The 22,673-nt window shown below is 41.4% G+C and overlaps 3 protein-coding genes across 4 annotated transcripts in view; 1 reads left to right on the top strand and 2 right to left on the bottom strand.

Annotated features, from left to right (window-relative positions):
* Positions 1-230: 230 nt before the first annotated feature.
* On the bottom strand, positions 231-5,129 carry odad1 (outer dynein arm docking complex subunit 1). Of its 2 annotated transcripts, XM_035631061.1 has the most exons (15): positions 4,858-5,128; positions 4,130-4,213; positions 3,932-4,028; positions 3,640-3,829; positions 3,405-3,530; positions 3,181-3,294; positions 3,000-3,067; positions 2,729-2,916; positions 2,403-2,537; positions 2,058-2,140; positions 1,577-1,745; positions 991-1,154; positions 808-911; positions 597-687; positions 231-509 (listed from the first exon to the last, which is right to left on the bottom strand). In XM_035631061.1, exons 2-15 carry the CDS (start codon positions 4,194-4,196, stop codon positions 405-407), a joined length of 1,701 nt encoding a protein of 566 aa, XP_035486954.1. In that variant the 5' UTR covers positions 4,197-4,213; positions 4,858-5,128; the 3' UTR covers positions 231-404. The 2 variants fall into 2 exon arrangements, with proteins under 2 accessions (XP_035486954.1, XP_035486955.1); XM_035631062.2 differs by lacking the exon at positions 3,932-4,028 and having other exon boundaries at positions 4,858-5,129.
* Positions 5,130-5,262: 133 nt separating this feature from the next.
* Positions 5,263-22,673, top strand: part of errfi1a (ERBB receptor feedback inhibitor 1a) — a 40,160-nt gene continuing 22,749 nt past the window's right edge. The window contains exons 1-3 of the mRNA XM_035631063.2: positions 5,263-5,365; positions 7,434-7,536; positions 7,677-7,968. The gene's annotated coding sequence lies outside the window, so the exon portion shown is untranslated. The remainder of the gene's footprint in view (positions 5,366-7,433; positions 7,537-7,676; positions 7,969-22,673) is intronic.
* LOC118309211 (taste receptor type 1 member 3) lies at positions 6,766-10,789 on the bottom strand. The gene is made up of 8 exons (XM_035631064.2): positions 10,587-10,789; positions 10,144-10,444; positions 9,515-9,871; positions 9,016-9,426; positions 8,727-8,930; positions 8,515-8,635; positions 7,671-8,041; positions 6,766-7,578 (listed from the first exon to the last, which is right to left on the bottom strand). The coding sequence occupies exons 1-8, from the start codon at positions 10,787-10,789 to the stop codon at positions 6,991-6,993; spliced, it is 2,556 nt and encodes an 851-aa protein (XP_035486957.2). The 3' UTR covers positions 6,766-6,990.

Below are 22,673 nucleotides of genomic sequence, written 5' to 3'. Positions count from 1 at the left end.
TACCATGTAACGTACCTCTGTTGTGAGGGAGGCCTATACTGAGACCAGACTGCATAGTCAAAGCCAGATGGCGAGTCACACATCAAAAGAACAGCTGGTAACCAGAGTCTGAAAAAGGCGTCTTTATAGCTCCAATCCTAATTAGCTTCAGCTAAACAAATCACACCAATATATACTGTAATATAGCAGGCAATGGCAATGATTCATCATAAAAGGTGACATACACAAAACACAATTAAGCTTTTAATGTTCACGTGTACAAGCTGCAACATTTCAAGCTGGTTCCATCAGCAGCCTTGGCCTCCATTCATCCATATTATGGTAAATAATGAAAACAAAGCCCTTCAGCTGCAGACAATCTCAGAAGATGAGGATCCACATTAACTACTCCGATCGGGTCACTGTCAGATCAGTGCGTCTTCCAGGGAGCGCTGTCTGCCTTCGACCTGCTGACGGATCTTTGAGGATTTGGTTGCTTCCTCCAGGACTGAACTCTGTTTCTGCTGAACCTATAAATCCCATCCAACAACAAAGTACTTTAAACGGTTGCCCATAACATTAATTATAGATGGTCACTCGAGTAGAATTGCACTAACCCCTTTCATTATTCTTCTGCGAAGTTCGCCCTGTGAAAGTGGTCGTTCTTCCTCATCAGTGAAAAGAGAATCCTCGGCATCATGCTCCACGCTGAGGAATCCAACCAACACAGACATACTCATCAATCTGATGTTCCAAGTTTCTGCATGTATGCATAGATTTAAATACAAATATGTACATGATCTCCAAATTAACAGATTAAATGTCGACCTGTTGACTGTAGGTAGGATACTGGTATTCTGCTGAAGCTGCTCTGGATTTTGACCCAAAAGGAATTTGGCCAGGTCTTTTGGATTATAGTCCCTTTCTAGATCCTGCAAGCAATTAAAATACAGTTACATGGTATTACAGAGGAAAAATGAGCAGAGATTAATGTCTGGGTTGGCAGGTTACCTTAGAATTGAGGAAAGCTTGTATGGTGAGCAGCTCATTAGTCTTCTTTTCCAGCAGACCCAGATGGGACATGATGTGGTTCTCACTGATCCCTGTGGAGAAGCCCAGCATATCCTCTATCACCGAGCGGTCACAGTCCATTTTAGAGAAGGTGCTGCTCACTCCTGTGGGATATGAAACAGAACTCTGACGCATGTCTTATATATGATGTAGCTTTTTTGTAATCAGTTGGTGTGTTTACACACACAAACACACAGTACAAGTATTTAAGAGAAATGTGTATTTTACAGGTAATTGTCTTGGGAATTTCTTGGGATGTTTCCTGGGAAAATTGATTCTAATTTTAGGGAAAATATGTCTTCCTTGAAAAAACCCAGACTGAAACCATATACATATTCAACCATTTCAAATGAACAATTGGATATAGTCTTTCATGTGGAATATGTTGTTTGCTTATAGACATATTTCACACTTTTGCATGTTCAACTGACCTGCTGTGCACTGACTAAAAGACTCACAACTAATTCATAATAATTACTACCACATTACCGAAACTAAAGACCCATAAAATAAATTGTTGCCAAACCTGTTTTAATCTCTTCCAGGATTTTCGTTATGATGCTGGCTTGGTTTTCATAGTTCACAGTTTGAGATTCAGTTTCCTTTTTTTGTTCGTCAATGTCTCTCAGCAAAGAGCCACGATCATGCTCCTGTTCCAAACCTTTCACTCGAAAGTTCTCCATCTCTTCTTGGATCTGCAGATTTACACACAAGCACAAACAGATAAATCAATAAATAGATATAACACATGCATTTACAAACCTTCTCTCTGAATACTACATTTTCCCTTTCAGCAGCTCTAACCGCTCCCAAAATTCTCCTCTTTTTCCTTAGCTTTAATTTCATTTCCAAGAAATTACCTTTTGAACGTCTTTTTCTTTGAACGGGTTGCTTACAGTCGTTTAAGGAATTACATGTATTCTACTACACTGAATAGGAAAATACGCAAAGTTACAAAAATGGAAGAAATTAACTGATGAGTTGTCAAACAGAGAAAACATACTCACCTGGTTGAATTGATTCCTCAGGGCTTCAGCCTCATTGTTTTGCACATTAACAAAATTGAAGAGTGCAAAGTTCTGGTCTTCACCTGCACAGCCAAAACAAAATACATCAACGAGAAACAGTTTAAATCCTTTAACTGATTATCCTAATTATCAAAGTGGGACATTACATCTATAACTTTTGTGTCCCTTTCAAAAGTAGAAAGATTAAAATTAAAATTAATCACCTGGTGTTTTTGCTAAGAAGAATATAAGAAAATGTACATAAATATATTAAACAAAATATAATCGCATTGTCTTTGCATATGGATGAGTATAAAAGAGTCCACTTGTGCAGGTAAGATTTACCCTGGATGAACCTGGTGACCAACATGTCCAGGTCGTCCTCCCCTGTCACTGTCTTGATCCTCTCAAAACCCTCCTCTAGAGCATCCAGCGACTCTTCCTCTGAGTCCATCCTCCGCTGCTCCTTCAGTTCTGACACTGGGAAAAAAAAGCACCATTGCAGTCATATGAAAATCATTGTCTGATTTCAGATATGTGAATACTGAAACCCAAATCTTCGTTGTCATCTTGTGCTCATGGGATATACAACACTGTAGGAGATTGTGACATTATCTAAAATATTATTTCAAAAAAGAAATATTAGCAACTGCACAAGTGCTGCGTCTTACATCGTCTGTGTCCCATCCCATTGCCATTGTCGTGCCTGCTCCTCTCGTTGCACTTGGTGGTCATAAACTCTTTCAGGACACACTCATGTGCAATAACCCTCTCCAGGTCCTTCATCTCAGCATTGTACTGGGCAAGGTCCTTCACCGCCTTCTCCCTCATCATGGTCATTTTGGACTGGGCCTCCACCCTGATGTAGAAAAATTCCTTAATAAGATCAAAACTGAAGATCGTGAGGACATTTACGACATTATACAAATGTTTCAATCCGACCTGGCATCGTAAGCAGCAGTGGACAGGTTGATAGTTTCACCAATCTTCTTGCGGAGCTCCTGCAGTTCCTACAACACACAGAGGGCAGAGACATTTTTTTACTTAAAAACTTAAAACCAGAGTAAAAAACTTAAATAGTGGGCTATATGACAGAAAATATATATATGGTATGACCTCTGACCTTTTCCAGCTTGTTGTGTAGTTGCTGGAAACGAGCACGCTCAATATGCAACGTTTGCAACTCCTCTCTCAGGAGGCTGTTTTTGGTCAGTTGTTCATTGAAGCGAGTCAAAGCCTGAAAAGGACAATGTGCACAAACTTTTAAACATTACAGTAAAATGTGAGGCTATACGCTTGTGAAGATTCCTAGTATGACCCAGACAAAGATGCTCATTCGTAACTCACTCTGTCCAGTTTGTACTCCAGCGTTTGTTTGGCCTTCTGAGTCCGCCGCTCCTCAGACTTTTGTGTGTCACTACTACTGACCTCCCCTCTTCTCAGCTCCACCAGCTTCAGCTCCATGTTTGAGATCTGCCCACAACACAGAAGCATGACATGAATACATGACATTTACAACACTTAGATTACTTTATCAACAATATCAACAAACATGAAATGAGATTGGTGAAAAGGACATAACCTCTCTTTGTAAGTCTTTTTGACACTGCTTCTCTTTTCCCAGCTCCTCCTCCAGCGTGTCTGTCTGCTCCAGCAAAGCACGAAGACTCTCTGTCTCCTCACTGTCCTGCTGTTGGCGAGACAAGCTCTTAGATACCCCGAGGTTTCGACTCAGCTCCTGCTGCTCCTTCATCAGCTTGTCTATCTCCTGCCTTAATGCACAACACAAAACAGCTGATCAGGTGGTTTCAAAACAATCACAGTGCACATTGTGATATAGGTGCAAAGCATAATGCAGTTTCAGTTCTTTTTACTGTTGTTTGCGCATCTGCTCCCGGGCCTGAATGTTGTAGGCCTGCCGATCTCCTTCCATGATCCTGAACTGTCTTTGCAGTTTGGCTAGCTCTGATTCTAAAAAATATCATCATGCACATTATAGCAAATGGCAAAATGATATACCTGAGATAGTATCAAGATTTTAAAATTACCAATGACAAAATAACCAACATTACCTGTGCCATCATTTTCCATCTCACTGCTGTTTGAGCGGGCACTCGTGGTCGCTCTTCCTCGAGGCATGGTTACACTGGGCTTCACTAGAAAAAGTAAAGAGTATTGTGACCCTTTAAATAGAAAATCTCATGAAATATGTAAAATACACGTCCTCTCACCGCTATGTTTAATCAAACCTAGACATTTAGTCTCGGCCTATTCAGCTTTACACCTTACATTGAATGCTTAACATGTGAATAAATACGTTATTTCAGAATGGTTGTCTGGATTGGCTTCCTTCATAATATGTTCCGGTCTCCAATTGAGCTTCTTGTTCATGTAGGGAGGCTGTACCATTTTTTACTTTAGCTATTCATTCTTCATTTACAAACACTTTGTAACAGTTGTTTGAAAGTTGCCTTATAAATAAAGTTATTTCTAGTATATTATTAATAATAATAGAAATCCAAGGCCTCATAATTAAAACATTTAAAGGAGGTTTAAATCTAATCTAGTAGTATGGCAAATTCGAGCAATCATTCGAAATACGCGTTACCAAGCTTATTTAAAGTTAAACCAAGGCATCATATTCTGGGACAGGTCATTAAAACTACCTTAAACGCAATTTAGTACCAAGCTAAACTAAAAACAGCACCGTTGGTTATTGTCAGCTGCTATGGAAAACTAACATACCCACTAATATTAAACTTGGTAATGGATGTTTGGGACAAATAGGAATTCATCTCACCAGCTGTAACAACCCCAGTGACTCTCAGGATAAACAGCAGTGGCCCAATAGCCTTGAGTTGTTAGCAACCGTTGTCAAGGAACTGGGACAGTTGTCCCCGAGTTCAGCCTCTCAGGCAGCAGTGTCGTCACAACAAGGTTAAGAGAAATAGGTCGTTGGTTGACTCCGTCAATCGTAATGATTTACACACGTACACCAAACCCGTGTGTTTGCAGCCAATTCGATTTAACGAGTCGCGAGTCTAGATATTCGGTAAGATGCATTCTTCATTTTCGGTCTTAAATCTGGGTCTTGTCCCTGCCATGCCTCTGATTGGGTAGGAGCCAAGCCCAAGAAGGTGATCATTGGTCGGGATTAAGGAAGCATATCACGGTAAACCAACCACAGGAAGGATTGGGGGGGCGGGTTTTCTCTTCTTCCACCTCGGGTGGGTTTTAAAAACAGAAAGTAACTCGTGGGATGTAGCGAACGAACGAGACAGCGTGTCACACATCAGTCCACACAGAAGGTAAAGACAATAATCCTCTCCTGACAAATGAACGATGGACTTCTAAGACTCCATCAAACCGTGTGTGTATGTTAGAGGTGACACTAACCAAGTGACTCCACATTTACTCAGGTACACTTGTTTAAGTTGAGGAAGGCTAACTAGCTTAACTACTTTTGGTTTAAGGCTACTTTGGACTTTACGCCAAACTTTTCAAAGGGGGACATGTTATATGTTACTTAATTTATCGATGTTTACATTTTAATGGGCTACACTTATTCTGGTTTCATGATTGTGATTGAAAAATCCATCATCAGTAGTGGAAAGTAATTTACTCAGGTACTATATTGAATTCCCTGGGGAAACATATTATTTCATAGATTTTGGTGTTATAGTTTAATTATTACACCAATAGTAGACCTACATAATTGCTGATAATACTTCTTCAATAACCAACTGTGCAATATTTATATTTAGTCCCCATGTGCAACTATTGCTACTGCTCTGTATATAGTATTTATATACCTTTTTTATTCAATGTTATTATTTTGTTATATTTTGTACATACTATCCCTTTTTTGTAAATTTCTTTCTATATTCTTCTGTCCGTAATGCCCAAATTTCCCCATTTGGGGACGAATAAAGGTATATCTTATCTTTGAATCAGGACTTTTATATGGAATATTTACAGGGATTCAGCTCAACCAACAATATCAGCAATAAAGTAACTGAGATTAGGTTATTGCACATATATCAGTATTGTTGACTGTGTCAGTTGATTAGAAATAATGAACTACAGTACATAAATACCAAACTAGGTTTTAGGTGATTTAGAAACTGTGTCGCCATTACATAGTTTGTCCACCAGAGAGCAGAGACAAAACTGTGACATGTTCTGGTGCTTAGTAGGAATCTCAGTCACTGGGCTTTGAATATAAACACAAAAACGTTGTTGTTTATATTATATATATTATATGCGTTTGTGTAATGATATATAAATGAATAAACTACTGTAGGATCATATGTAGTTATTGGATATTGAAACTCATATATCAATAGTTTTCAGACTATTGGTAATATGGTATGTAGTGAGATATTTGCTCATCCCTCCCCATTACCTCTATGAAATCTAATATGGGGGGTTGATGTGGTCGGTGCCTAGACGCTAAATTCGAATCATGTTCTGTTGCTGTAATAAACATTTAAAATGTGAGCAGACTCAATGAATTTGAATGAAGTGCCTTGCTCAGTCCATAGATGGTAGGATAAAATTGAAAGAAAGAAATGTTTTAGTTTGCGTAGTTGTTTTACACTGAATGTAGTTTTTATCTAAATTAACAACACATTTTTCTATTTTAAGTGTAGAGTATTTATTATCATCAAAATATACATTTAATTGTAAAGTGTACCGTTTCTGTACAAGAGCAGTTTATGTCACTATTTCATGATTACATATTAATCTAGCAATACAGGAAAATAACCAAGCACAATGTAACAATATGTTTCGTAGCCCTGAGGACTCAGCTATAATATACACAGATGTTCTTTGCTGGCTTATAAATGTATTCAAAAGTAAAGTTTACGAAAATACACGATTTTTAGGTATTCTTTGGAGTTTTTGATTCATAACATGACACTGTTACGGTTTATTGTCCTGACTGCGACTGTGGCTCCTCCTGAGCTGTTGTTGGTGGAACGCCCTCCAGGAAAGTACAGAAGTGCTCTGGTTTGTTGAGGTCGGGTTTCTTCAACAGCAAGTGGCATTTTGGGAAGTAGTAGGCTGCCACCAGTCCCAAGTTGCTTGCCAGGGTGAAGGAAACATGGACAATGGTCCTATTCTTGTCAGTCAGGCCTATGTAGATCGGAATGAAGGTCACCCAAATCACACAGTAGATCAGGGAGGAAAAGGTGATGTCCCTGGCAAGGTTGTACTGATGAAGAGGCTTCACTGCCATGAAGGTGCACATGAACGAAATCAGGGCCATCACAGTATTGAAACCTTGCATCACGCCAAATCCAATCAAAGGTATCACTGGACATGACAGATAGGCCCTAACAAAGTCTATTTTCATATTTGCCACATGTTCAGACAGCGTGGGCCCTTCCTGAACAAACCAGCCGCAGAGACCAGCCTGCACAGCACAGCAGACCAGCACAAACAACCACATCCCAGGGCCTCTGATAATGTGCAGGTGAGATGCAGCTATCTCCGGGAACTCATTCACGTAGAAGATCTGTTTGGAAAAAAAATGTGTTTCCAGTCTGTTAACCTTTTTTTTGTTGTTGTTCTACATTACAATATTGTATTTAATCTCTCATTCCTCACCTGTAGTGAGATGTACATGATAATGGAGAGGGCGACTGTTTGGAAAATGGAGATGAAGGGCAGCTGAAGACGACACACCACGTCCCCTGGCTGTCCCAGGAAGAGCAGCAGACTGAGACACATTGCCATCAGGCTGAGAAGAGCAATGAAACTCAGGGCCCCACCCGAGGCCTTTACCATCGGGGTCCCCCGGTGCCGCAGGAACACGACACTGACTGACCCCTGACACAGCAGCAACAGCACCCCAGCGCACGTCATTTCCAGAGCTACAATTGTGTCCCAGGACAACACATCGAAGGTGGGTTCTGTGCAACTCGTGCTGCGGATCAGGGACCATTGACCGTTAGGGCACTTAGTACACTGGATGTCATCTATGAGTGAGAAAGAATAACAGGATATGTGGTTTGATGACACACCATCAAAATCCAATCATAACAAGACTGTATGTAATATAAGCTCACTTTTAAGGGAATATTTTTAATAAGCTTAATGGTTAGTTTTACTTAGCAGTAAAAGACTAGAAAAAAGGCCTGTCTGGCTTTGTCCAAGGGAAACAAAAGCTCCTCTGGCCATGGGTAATTAACACGTCATATCTTGTTTGATAATCCGTATAAAAACTGAAGTGTGATGAAGAGGCGGGTTAGCTGGTTCTCCCTATTTCCAGCCTTAATGATAAGCTCAGATAAAGGCTGCCAGCTGAAGCTTTGTATTTAATGCACATGACGTGAGAGTGTTATAACGTTCTCCTCTGGCAAGAAAGTGAACAAGAATGTTTCCCAAAATGTTGCACTATGTCTATGAATAAGAATCAGATATTTGAGTGAGGTGCGGAAAACCACATTACCCTTCTTTGCCTGGTAAGTGCCTGGCAAACAGTTGATACAATCAAAACAGCAGGAGTGGAAGCCTTTGACTCTGCGGACCTGACCTTTCTCACATGCCGCTGAGCAGGTGGACTGAGGAACCTGCAGAAGTTAAGGCATCACAGTTGGGATTGTTGCGGTTGGTCATGTTTACAAATCGATACACATTTTCAAAAACAATTGCTGAAAATACCTCTGAGTTTTCAGTGTGCCATTTAAAGAGGGACCTGTTGATGATCAGTTCATCATTAAAGCTTCCAACTTCTAAAAATTCTACCCCCGAGGCCTCCCAGGTCCACTCGATCAGATTGTATCCTATGTTTGGGTTGCCATTACTGTCGAACACCAAATGTGTGCCGTTTACGTTTACAGACATATTCCTCAAAACCTCCAACAGCTGCAAAAGAATATTGAATTAAATATTTATTTTCAGTTTTGTTAAAAATACACTTTGTGGTGGGGGGGGTGGGGTCGGAGATTACCTCCCAGGGATAGATTTTGGTTTCAGATCCCCATGTGCAGGCAGTTGAATTGCACTCCAGCAGTTTATGCAGTGCCTCTGCCACAGTGTAGATGGCAGCATACACACTGAAAGCTGAGCGCTGCACTGAGGGGTTTGTCACTAAGCTGATATTCGCCAGTGATAAGTTCGCACACTGTGGGCAGGGATTGTTTTCAGGCTTTGGTGCTGGACGAGACGTGTCCATCCTCTCCTCGCTCAGTTTGATGAAGAGATCCTGTGTGTAGGCAGTGAGCAGATCCAGGGTCTGGGTCATGTCCGTGAATCCGATGATCGTACCGACTCTTTGGATATTGGGGAGAGAAGTCAGTTTAGTGTGGAGCGACCAACTTGTACTGGCAATCCACACACCGGTCACATTCCTCCTGATAACCTGTAATAGATTAGATTGCGTTAGTGGCACTGAGCTGAATATTGTCTGTGTAACAGACCCACATGGTTGAAAACTCTGCCTCACTAACCTCTTTAAAAAAGACCATGGCTGGCTCCGCAAGAGAGAAGACGATGACCACTCTGACATTGGTTGCTAGGATGTTGTCAATGATGGTCCTGACCGCTGGCTCTGGGTCAGTGTAAACTGGAATCAGCCCCTGATAGGCCACACACAAAGACATCCTTTGTGCTATTTTGGAGAATTGCTGCACACCTTGTTGTCCGTACTCCTCTTCACTGCCCACCACTGCCACCCAGTTCCAGTTAAACTCTTTCATCAGAAGTGCCATGACATACACTTGCCATTTGTCACTGGGCACCGTACGGAAGAACGACGGGTAGAGATATTTGTCACTGAATTTGTCGCTGGTTGCACCGAAGCTAATCTGGAGGGAGAAGAGTCATTTTAGGTATTTTTGAGGATGGGTATTTTACTACACTGATGTCACTCAGCCCTGCCTGTTATTGACACGGTATCCCCCTACTTTGGTGGCAGGACAATTTTCTGTTGTCAAAAATGTAAACAAGACAAAACAATTGAAAAAACACAACAATGAATGAACAAATTCAAATTCAATTTCATTTAAGTTGTGTATGTGTATATATATATATATGTATGTATAAATACATCTATGGCCAGATGAATCTGTAACCAAACCTGTGGCATGAGAAAGAATCCCAGGACTTTTCCAATGACGGACACCATTTCTGAGGACCAAGGACCAATCACGGCTGATATGCTGGTCTCATAGTCGGTGTAATTACACTCCACAGACAGTGCTTTGGTCGATTTTGCAGTGAGGAAAGAGAGGGTGGGCTTCACGATGACGGCAGACTGTCTGCATGTGTCATAGATTTCGTAACCCAACTTGATGCCGGGGAGCAGAATTTGGTTTCCGTTGACCTCGTCCACTGCATATTTCATTACGATAGCCAGGCCCAGTCCAAATTCATTTAAACTGTGGGATCCCAAGCGGACAAAAAATTACAAAAAACAAAATAGAAGCCTCATAAGTCAGGTTGAGTGTGTACATGTTGGTAAAGAATCTCAGATAATAGGGTCATTACTTTCCAAAAGTGCAATTTTCCATAACACATTACCTTTCACATCTGAGGTTGTTCGGCTCCCACCTCTGGCTGAGGTTGCTGGAGAGCTGGTTAATGGAGAAAAGCCCTCCGAGCATAATGTCTCCGGGGAGACTGAAGAGACTGGTGGAGACGTTGTGGAACCATTCGGGTTTCACACTGCAGCTCAGTCTGAACTCCCAGCACAGAACCAGCAGAATGAAAGATGATGAAGCCATGATGCAGAGAAGCTGGAGACTGAAAGTTAGCGCGATGAGAGCAGCGCATATATGTCCGTACGTCATAGAATATGGTTGTATGCAAACTCAACGCTAAGCTTCAAAGTCAGTTTCTGTGATCTGCCCCTCCCATCTCTTCCCTGACCACTTGAAGATATAATATAAAGTAACTGCAAATGATGTGAAATGGTCCTTGTGATATTGAACCACATTTACATTTGTGGTATGAATGAACATGAAATGAAATCCTTAACTTCCATTGTGTTAAAGAGAGATTTTGTACTAATTTTAATAGGGAGTACAACATTTCTAGCATCAGTTGAACTGTTATTGTGATTTTTCTCGAAATTTACAGAACCTTAATTCCGAATGAACTGTGAATGGTTGCATCTTATTTGATGTCATTATTAGTTTTCATATTTGAAAGTTTGTGGCTTGCGAGAAAGAACACAGTTGGTTGCACCTTGTGTGTGTTTGTCGTGCAGGTGGTGCTCATCTTTCCGGAATATTTTCCTGACATTTGCTTGTGGTTTGCACTTTGATCCTCACTGGTGTCACTATCTGTCAGGAGATGAGCACAAACAGTATATTCTTTTTTGACTACTCTCCCTTAATTTCACAGCATTTAGAAGTGTCATTGTTCGTTTGTTTCTTATCATGACAGTTCTGTGAAAATGTATACTAATTTATTTATATTACCACTGCCATTTGAGGGTTTATGAAAATCACTAATATGTGTTCATCCTGATAGTGACAATGTTAATTCACCTGTCTGAATCAGGACTAGTCACGGATGCTGTGATCATCATATCAGCACAACAATTGTCTCTATTTTATTGTATGTTTAAATTTTTGGTTTGTCATGTTTTGCATTCAACCTCAGTGTTGGTTTTGCATGTTCATTTGCAAGCATTGTTTTTCATTCCAACTAGCAAATTGACATATTTCCTCCCACGAGATTTGCATAAACCTACATTGGACTGATACAATTTTGAAGAAGCAAGAAGTTTTTCTTCATGACTCTCATTGTTCTCTTCCTACTACAGGTCTAGGCTACTTAGTGTTAAAACCTTCTGTCACAGACTATGGAATACCACAATTGATTTTTTTATTTAAAGTTTTATTATCTTGGCAAGCACTTTGACCTATTTTTATTATGAAATAGTGCCACACATACAAACTAGGAAGGATATGCCGGGTTTATTATTTGATTGACACAAATTCTGTCAACATATCACATATAGTGAAACTTGTAATAGGGAAAGAAAATTAGGAAGTAAATAATTTCTTATGGCCATGTTAACGCTGGTGTTGTCAGGACTGACAATACATGTTTGCAATATCACAGAACCATTCAGGTGAATGACTCAGTTGCAGCGTAGATTAACAAGAGGAAGTAGGTTTAAACATACTGTAAAACAAAAGGGAAACAGATTGACAGTATAACAATGGAGAGTTCGGTTTTACCGTTCCAGTTCCTGAGCATTTCTCTTTGATGTCTGCATAATCGTTTTCATAGAAAGTCCCCGCAGAGTTGGCGGGAGGAGTGGCCGACGTGAAATATTCTTCTGAATGACGAGATTGTTTTGGTGATTAATAGGTTTAGAAGTAAAGTTGCTAAACTGGGTAGAGGCAGCCTAAGAGCAAGCAACTTACATGCACGCCTTTCAACTTACGAACAAAATGCATTTCTTTGTGTTATTTAGCAATGATTTAAGTCAGACTGAAGCATGGTTTGGGTTGTGACAGCTGACAAATTTATTAGTGACAAAATATTTGTTTTCATGTGGACCAAACAACCCACCACGAGTTCCAGTAGCTAGATTTAATTGTCAGTTATGTGGCAATATCACATTGTCTTATATGGTGTTTGTCTTATTTACTTGAAATAAAATACATTTGAAAATATGTTTTTCAATGAATTAATGGCTGTATTTTACATGACATCGCTGTTACCCTAATAGTATTTTCCCAACTGTTTTTACACTGAACAGTTCACAGTTTTACAACCACAAAGGTTGTAGCGTGCATACGTCAATGCAAGTTTTCAACATTTCTCATACGTACACTTATCTAACAAGCCTGATCTGAAGACAAATCAGTGCCAGGGTGGGTTTGTTTGGGGACATCAATGAGGCGTTCCGTTGCCTATCTGAGTCATCTTGACGTAAGAGGACCGGTGATGAAAGTCATGTTTTCCTTAAGTACAGCTTGTCAGCTTGTTACACCAACAGTCCATTCTATCATCACCAGCCGCCTGCATTCAGAGTTCAACCCCCCCTGTGAATCAGGATCCCTTTATTTGCAGGAGCATTAAAAACAGCTTACTTTGTCTCTGACTGGATCTTGTGTGCGATTGGTGGGGGCTGGTGTTGCAGCCCTGTTCTTGTATGCAGACAGTGGATTCAGATTAACATCTTGTTTATGTTCGAACAGCTTGCGTTCTAGGGCCACGAATTTACCTTTTGCCCTGTTATGTTTTGTAGCGACTGAAAACTTTCGTTGAGGATCTGTGCCACCATCACATTCTCGCAAACACGTTTTCTGTCTTGTATCCAGGTAGGAATTTCTCAATAGTCTAGCACACTCATCATCACAATTACACTACGTCATTTGAGGTTCATAAAAGTAAACTGTCTTTGCGCTGTTCACAATAGTAAATACTTGATAATATACATTCTAGTATGTGTAATAATGTTGTAGTTTGTAGTGCAGAAAAGCTCTTTTTGATATGGTATTTGTTGTTAAGAGGGGACAAATTAAACCCAAACGTATCTTCATTGGGAAATATTTTTTCAAAGTCTGGGTGATCTTTTGGAAGTTAACCTCCCCCGACTCTGGATATTACCTGTGTACTGTGTTTGTTTTACAGTATTCACCCTGATGCTCGTGAAGTCCACCGCCCTGCGAGTGTAGATGACATAGCTCAGCCACTAGATGTCAGAGGTGTGTGTTTGATCGACTTCACCAAGGGACTCGCATGGATCTTCCTTGTTTGTATACTGTTGAATTCTAGTTCTTTATGAAGACATGCAGAAGGGGGACCTTTACATTACGAATGTCTGAGCGAGACATATTGTCTCGCTAGTGATGGGCTGAAGGTGAAGCTTCCTGCAACTGTGTGGGAAGCAGGTACATTGTGTAGCAAGGGCTGTTTGAACAACTGATAACAGAGGGGAGTCAACCTGTGCAAACGTTGAAATGATTTTCTTGGTCTCGGAGTTTTGGTTCACTCAGAAATCTGACGAAACATGGTTTGTCCTGCAAGTCTGAAACTTTTTTTTTTGGTAGTCTGTAGATTTCCAGGGGTTAGCCCTATGACCTGCAGGGGAGGGAGCGTATGTTGCACAACACCAGTCAGATTGAGAAAACGTGAGACGCTCTTTGCATCAAGGGAACAACACGCGTCCTGACGCGAAGGAACACTCTTGCGCGTTAGGGCACTTTTGTGCCTTTGTGTCAGTGTCAATGTGCTGTGGCTGGCAAACATCAAATGCCACTTGTGCTCTTTTTTTTTTAATGCCCCAAACATTTGTGATTGTTGCAAAACAGCATCTGTGCCTCCCCGAGAGAGACCCAGGGTTACCACCCACACTCCCTTGCTTCCTTTTGCCCTTCTTCCCTCCCACTGCTCCCCCCCTTGCCTGCAGAGTCGCCCGTATCAGCCTCGCTCTCTAATCTCCATCGCTGGCCTGTGAAACACTGGGCCTGTTGTTGACATGCTGACCTCATACCCCACAGGGGCTGACAAATTATTAGCCAGCCTCTCTGTGCAGAGTGAGGACAGCCAGCCAGCCAGGCAGCAGAATACTAAACTGTGCTGCTGGACATGAGACCATCTGTCTTGATCAGCTCCGCGGCAATGATGCTGGAGGGAAATGTGGGAACGACGTGATCCTGCTGTACGACAGCGGGGGCGGCCGGTCAGGCTTGAACCATCTGTGGTGGTGTAACACGACTCGGTTTACAACTTCATGCAGCGAACCTTGTGCACGTTATCACAGCCGGAATACATGCACGTTGTGCAGGTGTTTTTGCCTCACCTTGAAGGGTTAAATAAAGGATTGATCCTCCCTCCCTCCAGCAGTAAAACTTGTTCTTCTTCGTGTCTTCGGTCTGTGTTTGTGTGTGCGGCTCACAAGAGTGTTGCAACTTCTATTTGTGCACACATCCACATGTGCAGAGACATAAACAATGGGATACATTATTGTGCCCTGCTTTATTGTTCTTCTGTGCTGCATAGTTGAATACGAATTTACTTTGTTTCACATCGGTCAATGCTGAAGCTTATCTCACTTTTCCCTGCAGCGGTTTTATCCATGGCTGCAACAGTGAAAAAAAAAAATCAGATTCTTAGAACTGTGTTGGCTCTGACCAAGGACTGGAACAGTGCTGTTTGCACACTGGATTGACTAACCTGTAGGCTCGGGGCGGGGGGTAACTCTTTGGTGGTAATCAGCTATGAAAACCATTTACAGTTCAGTTCAGGGACAAGAGTGTTTGGCTTCATCTCTGCCATGTGGGTGAACCAGTGGAAATTTTACGAGCTTGTTGAAAAAAAATCTGAGAAGGAAAGTTTTTTACCTTGTGCAGGAAGCCTGTTCTTTGTTATGAAATGAAATAAGAAAGGGATTGGCAAAAAGCTGGCTAGAACTGTGCTCACGGCAAAAACGCCGAGTGGGAGGAGTGATTTAGAGATCCAGGATGTCACAGTAAACTCTGGTGACATTATGGACACATGAATCAGAGAAGGACGGTTTGTGTTATCTGTGTTGTTCAACCAATGCCAGACCTGCACAAAGCTGCAGTTGGATTCATGTAGACACTGTACTGTATATAATGCAAAATATGCATAATAATGTTTGGTATAGTGCACCTCATATGTCAGAAAAGTAAATCAACAATAAAATATGATATTTCAGTCTTAAGTGCTTTGAAAAAAAGACGTCATTGAAGAGGTCATTGTACTTTATGTTTTTTTTCCTCTATTTCTTTTGGAATCTCCAGACAACTCACTGTATTTGTAAATTGCATCTTCCAGGAAGTGTAACTGATCCATTTTACTTGTTCCATGGATTTCAAATTGACATGGGCAATGTAGCAGAAAGTACTACCAAGGTGTGTGTGTGTGTGTGTGTGTGTGTGTGTGTGTGTGTGTGTGTGTGTGTGTGTGTGTGTGTGTGTGTGTGTGTGTGTGTGTGTGTGTGTGTGTGTGTGTGTGTGTGTGTGTGTGTGTGTGTGTGTGTGTGTGTGTGTGTGTGTGTGTGTGTGTGTGTGTGTGTGTGTGCCCGCTTGTGTTACATCCCAAAGCTAACTGATAGGTCTCATCTGTCATCCTCCGGTCTGTGACTCATCAGACAAGTTATCTGATCTCTGTCTGCTCTGCTGCTGCAGTTTTTACCTGCTGCAACAAGTGATGTGAGACATTTCCATAAGTACGCCGCAGACCCTTATGTTCATGGAGGTTCATAGCCACTTTCAGCTATGTTTAGCTGTCTGGTCTGCAACCGAATTGTTTAGGTTCATTCTCACCTCTCAACTCTAAAAACAATCTGTACACGACCTACTCGGCACTAAAGAGCAGAGATTAAACGGACAACGCAGTGGAGAATTCAGCAACTGAAGAGTCAGACATTTTTCCTCAGGAATTGGTAGAGGCCCAAGCCAGAGTTCAGAAAGAGTGAATTATGTACACGTATGTATATGAGCAACTGTTTGCTGACAAGTTTTTTCAACTTAAAAGGGAATGATTTGTCAGTGTTGCGTTCACAACTTGTATCCGTGGTTATTAACCACAACAGAACAAAAATTTGAGAAAAGTATTGCACAGCAACCTAAAAAAAAACATATTTGTAAGAGGACAAATTAAAATGAGTAAAATAAGTAAAAAAAAAAAATAGCATTAATGCCATTAAAAAACAACATCTGGTGTTCACTATGTGCACATTTAGTCAAAGGTAATCTAACATTCCCTGAAAATAAAAGCACTGTTTGATGTCCTTCACATCAGTGGCAACCATATCTTCCCCAGTTCGCATGTGTATATTCAGGAGACGCTCCAGAACAGAAGGCAAGATGACTCACGACAAGTCACACAGTGTTTTCAGATGATGGACCCTCTGAAAGGTTAAGCATCCCTTTTCAATTGAAGCCTCATTTGAAGTGAGGTAACCTGTTTGTGAGCAGCTGGAAAAACATCCTACGAGTGGGCGGCTGGATTTCGAACAGTAAGAAATTGTTGTTGAGACGCCTGGAAGTTCGAGGAGCAGGGAGCAAGTGAACACTGTGGAATTTTACCAGGTCAACCTTATGTAAGAGGCTGAGCTGCCATAGGACAGAAGATAGGAGTCATACAGCCAGACAGACAGAGAGGAGAGGAGAGGAGAGGAGAGCAGTGAGGAAGACAGGAGAGGCCCTGTGGTCAAGTTATCCTGCTTGAGCAGAGGAGGGAAATGATGTTTATGAGGAGAAAAATTAAGGGAGTAAAAGTGTGTCGCGTCTGGTGCTTGAAGCTCTGCCCCCCGACTGCATGACTCTCTTTTTAAGAACTCTGATTCAGTTTTCTCTCTGTCATTGTTGAAACGATTCACTCCCGCTTCCGTCCAGCGCATGAGTCACGCTCCGGGGCCGTCAGTCATCGGATGATTTGATGTGGGTTTATTAAAAGGAGGTGCGTCTTTCCCTCTGACTCAATAATTGCTTCCTTCTGAAGACAGACAGAGATCAGCATCTGCTGTGAAGCACAGGAGGAAGAGGGGGGGGGGGTGTTGCCTGTTTTTAGAAACATACCAGCTGCCACAGTCCAGCCCCCGGGGCGTCTGTCCTACTCAGTGCAGGTTAGGAGATGCACCATGCAGCCACATGCCCAGTCATTTCAGGGAACTTGACTCTGTCTCCGGTCATGGTCCTTTTCATGTTTCACATCACAAACATAAAGACACTAAGTGACTTGAGATGGGGCTTGTGCTTTCACTTGACTTTTCTTGGTAAATAAATCTATTCCCACGACATTATTCCGGGGAAATAACTTTATCATCACTGAAATCACACAAAAAAGATATTAGAACAAAATCTCTATGCACATTTTGCTGTGATTTGATTGTTTTGTTGATTTGGTGATGAATGTTCTACGTTGGACCATTTTTATTTAAATCTTTTTGTTAAATGAATGAAAACGGTGGCTTCTAGTTACCACCTCATTAGTAAGCAAAGCAGCTAGGCCTGAACATAATTTTAACGGCCCTCACATTACGGTTATCGCCGCATCACTGGCTTAAATTTTCCAGCGATCACTGATGAGTTGCAGATGAAGGCAGCACCTCTGCAGTTTCCAGCTGCTCATTAAGACTGCTTGACACTGTATCACTATTTCAAGTATTTTTAGTGCCAGCAGCCCCAAGGACAGACATTTGGGTCAGAGGAAGGAGGGAGACTCCTAAATAAGGACAAAGGAAAATAGAAAGGTATAACTGTAGCCAGTTCTATGGATGGTAAACTATTGCCTATTACACATCCAGCAGATGCAGAGCAACATTAACATTCATCAGGAGGTGCGTTTCTGTCCACCTAGCAAAGATATAGAAACAATAGTCTGGACTCCACTAACTCTTGAGAATAAATATCTGGCTTTTATGCTTCTAAATGCTCCAGCAGGTTCACCAGCTCATCTCTAACTTTATTAGGTTACTATGTGAGCAGTGTACGGTGTCTTTTAAGGGCTTTTTTGTTCCACCTGTTTTGGCTGAAAACAACGTTGTGAATCCAAGAAGTCAAGTTGTGGGCTGAATCCATTGTTATGAAATTACGCAGTGATAAAATTAAAAGCATTGGAGGGTCAATGGAGACCCTGTGCACAATGTAGAGATACTTATATTATAGAAGTATGCATGACTTCATTTGCTGACTTTCTCATGACATCCCCTGTTATACGATAGCATTTGATAGAGAACCATTTCTGATCAATATAAGATCTAGTTTGTCTTTGAAAACCCTAGAAATCTGAATGACTTTTAACGGCTCAGCTCCAAAAGTTGGTTATCTGGAGATGCTGGATACCCTGTAGATATTCCAATCAAGATTGGGGTTAAAAAAAATGGTTATGGCCTTTAAATGATAAGTTCACTTTTTGTTCATTAAACAATGCTCACTGGTCGATTTGTGCATTGAAACAGTTTCTGGTTGCCGTAGTTGTTCCTCCCGTTCACACTGGCAGTGAACTTCTTAAGAGGAAGAGGCAACATTCACAGTCCTCCAGCTTGAGCTAATAAAGCTTTTAGCAGTCTGCGTTAGCAAAGCGAAAATGGGTCTCTTGAGTCTATTGAGAAGAAAATTTCCTTGGACAGTTTGCTCACTGAGGTTTAGCAGAGGGATAGTGAAACAAGGAGGGAAAATCCATTAACGGTTTAATACATATGAGGATCTTTCAGACATATGGGCATGTTAATATTGTTTCAAGATAAAAAAAGTGATCTATCCCTTAAGATGTCCTCTCTCCGATATAAACTCTATTTATATGTGATGTGATAAAGATCAGTATAAGTTCATCTGACCCGTGGGAGTAAAATTGGAAACCCATCTGGGGAGATAATGCAAATGTCAGACAGAAATGTCAGACTGGGTTGTGTTTGAAGGACTTTCTTGCTGTAGGTAACAATAGTTAACTCTTAGCAAAAATGGGAAAACGTTGGACCTAAAACGTTGGACCTCGGCACACGCTGAAAACCTGGAGAAGAGGGCTGCTGTTGATTATGTCTGCAGCACACCGATTTGAGCACAACTCGGTGTCGAGCACGAGGTAAAAGACATCGGAAATTGCTGCTCTCACACCAGGTATACTGTATTTTATTTGGATAGATGACTCAGTTTGCGCTCTTGAGACATGGGTTTTGCGTCACTCTTGTGACCTTACAGGAAAATCCACATTGCATTACTCCAGGCAAGTGACAATGCCAGTCATCACCATTATCATGCATTGGTAATAGCCCTCATGATGACAACCTAGCAGTGTGATACAGGGCCGGGCTCCGGATTTGACTGAGGACCCTGTAATAATCTGTTAGAATCCAGAATGAGTCTGTACATATTTACCTGAACATTCAGATTTATATCCGTTTCTTTCCCTTGTGTTGCAGAATAAAACCTACATCAGTGGCTGTTATCCTTGACCATAGTAACTGCAAACTCTACCTGTGTCTGCTATCAACTAACCCTAACGAGACAGATCAGTCATATCTAAGGTCGGTCTAAACATGCCAGCATGTGAACACAGACACCCTCGGCTGCAGACCCTCTGACCGTGATGAATGGTAAACACGAGCACCTGACTGACAGCAGGCTTGCGTGTTAAGGTGTCTCACAGCAATAAACTTAGACAACCTGAGGAAGGGGGGTTGGTGTTAGAGGCCTCCCTTGAATTGCAAAACACCTTTACCTGACTCACACAGAGTTAATCACACGCAATACGCCGATGCAGGATGGCAACTCCACACGGAGGGTGGAGAAAGAAAGTCAGGGAGAACAATCGGACGGATACAGGCTGATCTGTTTGATCTATATTAGACCTTAGTTTTCTTTTAAGAAAAGCATTTAATTATTCATTATTGTTAAAGACTGAGTGACGAACCCCCTCCTTGAAAGGTGCTACACAAATATACTCACCATGCCTTGCCTGTTATTATTATTTCCTTTTTAATGGCACGCCCTGCAAAAAATCTGATCTTACTATTGTTTCTGTTAAAGTTTTGATTTAATTTTTATTACAATTCTTTACTTTTAAAAGTATTTTATTGTTATACATTTAGACAATTCTATACAAAGGACAATGTTCTGAATATACTGTGAGTTGATGTAAATATTTGTACACTGATTATGCTTTTTTCTAAATCAGACTGTTGTCATGACAATGGAGTCATAGTAAGCTATGGCATAAAGGCTTCCAGTAGCTAATAGCAAATGTGTATTAGTCTGCGACTCAGTTCCAAGAGGCATTACCAACAGACGCAGACCGAAATGCCGCCGGACGTTCAAATCTATCTTAACGCTCGAATGCTCATGCTCATCACTTCAATTCAAATCAGAAGGGGTGTCTTCGTGGCCAATATGGACAGAAGGAACAATCAAAGTGAGCAACAGTATTTCAAGGGAAAAAAGAACAAAAGTAAAGAAATTGATTTTATTTGGCATTCAAGAACTCGACTGCCCCACACAGAGATCTGGCCACACAGCCAGTGTCCACATACTTCTGGCCATGTAGTGTAGCTTAGATTTCCTTTTTTTAGCACTAGATTGACAAAAGATTATATAGGTTGGGTTATGATCAAACAGAAGTAGCGAATAGTCGACCATCGTACAATGGCAGTAGACTGGATATGGTTTCAATATTGGGATAACAGGGTGCATTTTCAGGTCTCTCCTGGGAAGCATTCACAGTGTTGTTAACGAAAAAAAACATCGACAGAAACAATTGAGTGACGAATGAAAGAAGAGAGCAATAGGGAAAAGTTCAAACCCTGGCTTCCTTCTCACCTCCGCACAGGTGGTCAATCACAGCATGATGTTGGTCAGGATTGTCGGTCACGGACGCGACCCTCTTCTAATTCGCAGCTGCATGGGATATCCTGTGCTGACTGTCATGTCCACAGAGACATGCATGTGATGTGTGCAGAGTCGGCGTCAGAAGTGAACAGTCAGTGTGTGTGTGTGTGTGTGTGTGTGTGTGTGTGTGTGTGTGTGTGTGTGTGTGTGTGTGTGTGTGTGTGTGTGTGTGTGTGTGTGTGTGTGTGTGTGTGTGTGTGTGTGTGTGTGTGTGTGTGTGTGTGTGTGTGTGTGTGTGTGTGTGTGTGTGTGTGAGAGATAGCACAGTGTGGACTACCCAACTAGTTACCTCTATCGCCACCACCACCACTACTATTCAGCTAATTTGTCATGTGGTAGCTCTCAAGGTAAAACTTCACATGTTTAAATTTGGATTGTAGCATTAAGACTTGAGGGGTGAAAAAAAGAGCGATGAGCATTGGGAAACATGCAGACTAGTAAGAGAGACTGAGTGACTGTGGTTTGGATTGATCACCGCAAAGGGGAATAATTATGTAAGTATAAAGTGGATGATAAAAACCTGGAACACCTGTAAAGTGTGCTAGAGGGGGGGAAAAAAAGACTGTGTGTGTGTGTGTGTGTGTGTGTGTGTGTGTGTGTGTGTGTGTGTGTGTGTGTGTGCGCGCACTCTGAGGGTAAAGTGGATGGTTGACTCCACTGGAATGTGTCGCTGACTCAGTCTGTCTGTCGACCATGGCCATGTTCGCTGTGTGGACTTATTCACACTCTGCGACCCTTTCAGGGGGTGGCCTGTTGCCTCATGTTGGATTTCCGGCAGGACTCCCGGAATTCCAGGGAACAGAACTCCAGGAAGTTCTGGAAAATGACCTTGTTTGGATTCTGTTCTCACTGTCCCGTTGTAAATACAACTCCCTGAAAGTTTCTTCAAGATTATAATAAGTTATGTCTTTTAATTCTACAACAGGATAGAATGAGTTCAAGTGAACAGATTTAAAGCAAGTTTGAAGACGGTTTGACACGTGATGAGCATTAATGGTAAAAAAAACAACATTATTTTATATACGCAGAGTCGAAAAGCATAGAAAGTAAAAACATCCTGAGAAGAGATTCTCTTCATGTAATCTGTAAAGTATATTTATAATTTTTCCATGATATGGTACAAAAACAGAACCAAAATAAACAGGTCATATTTACATTAAAAAATCTATTAGCTGCTTAATCATTATTACTTTACAACATGTCTTCAAGGTTAGTTCTCATGAACCCATGTTGGACTGAGCAACTGAGTGTGTGTCGTAATCTGAGTGTGTGTTTTGGTAGACAGTTCTGG

This window comes from Scophthalmus maximus, chromosome 6 (genome assembly GCF_022379125.1).
Source record: "Scophthalmus maximus strain ysfricsl-2021 chromosome 6, ASM2237912v1, whole genome shotgun sequence".
Taxonomy (NCBI): Eukaryota; Metazoa; Chordata; class Actinopteri; order Pleuronectiformes; family Scophthalmidae; genus Scophthalmus; species Scophthalmus maximus.
Note: the sequence above shows the minus strand (reverse complement) of the source record. Positions and strands in the feature narration are given on the sequence as shown.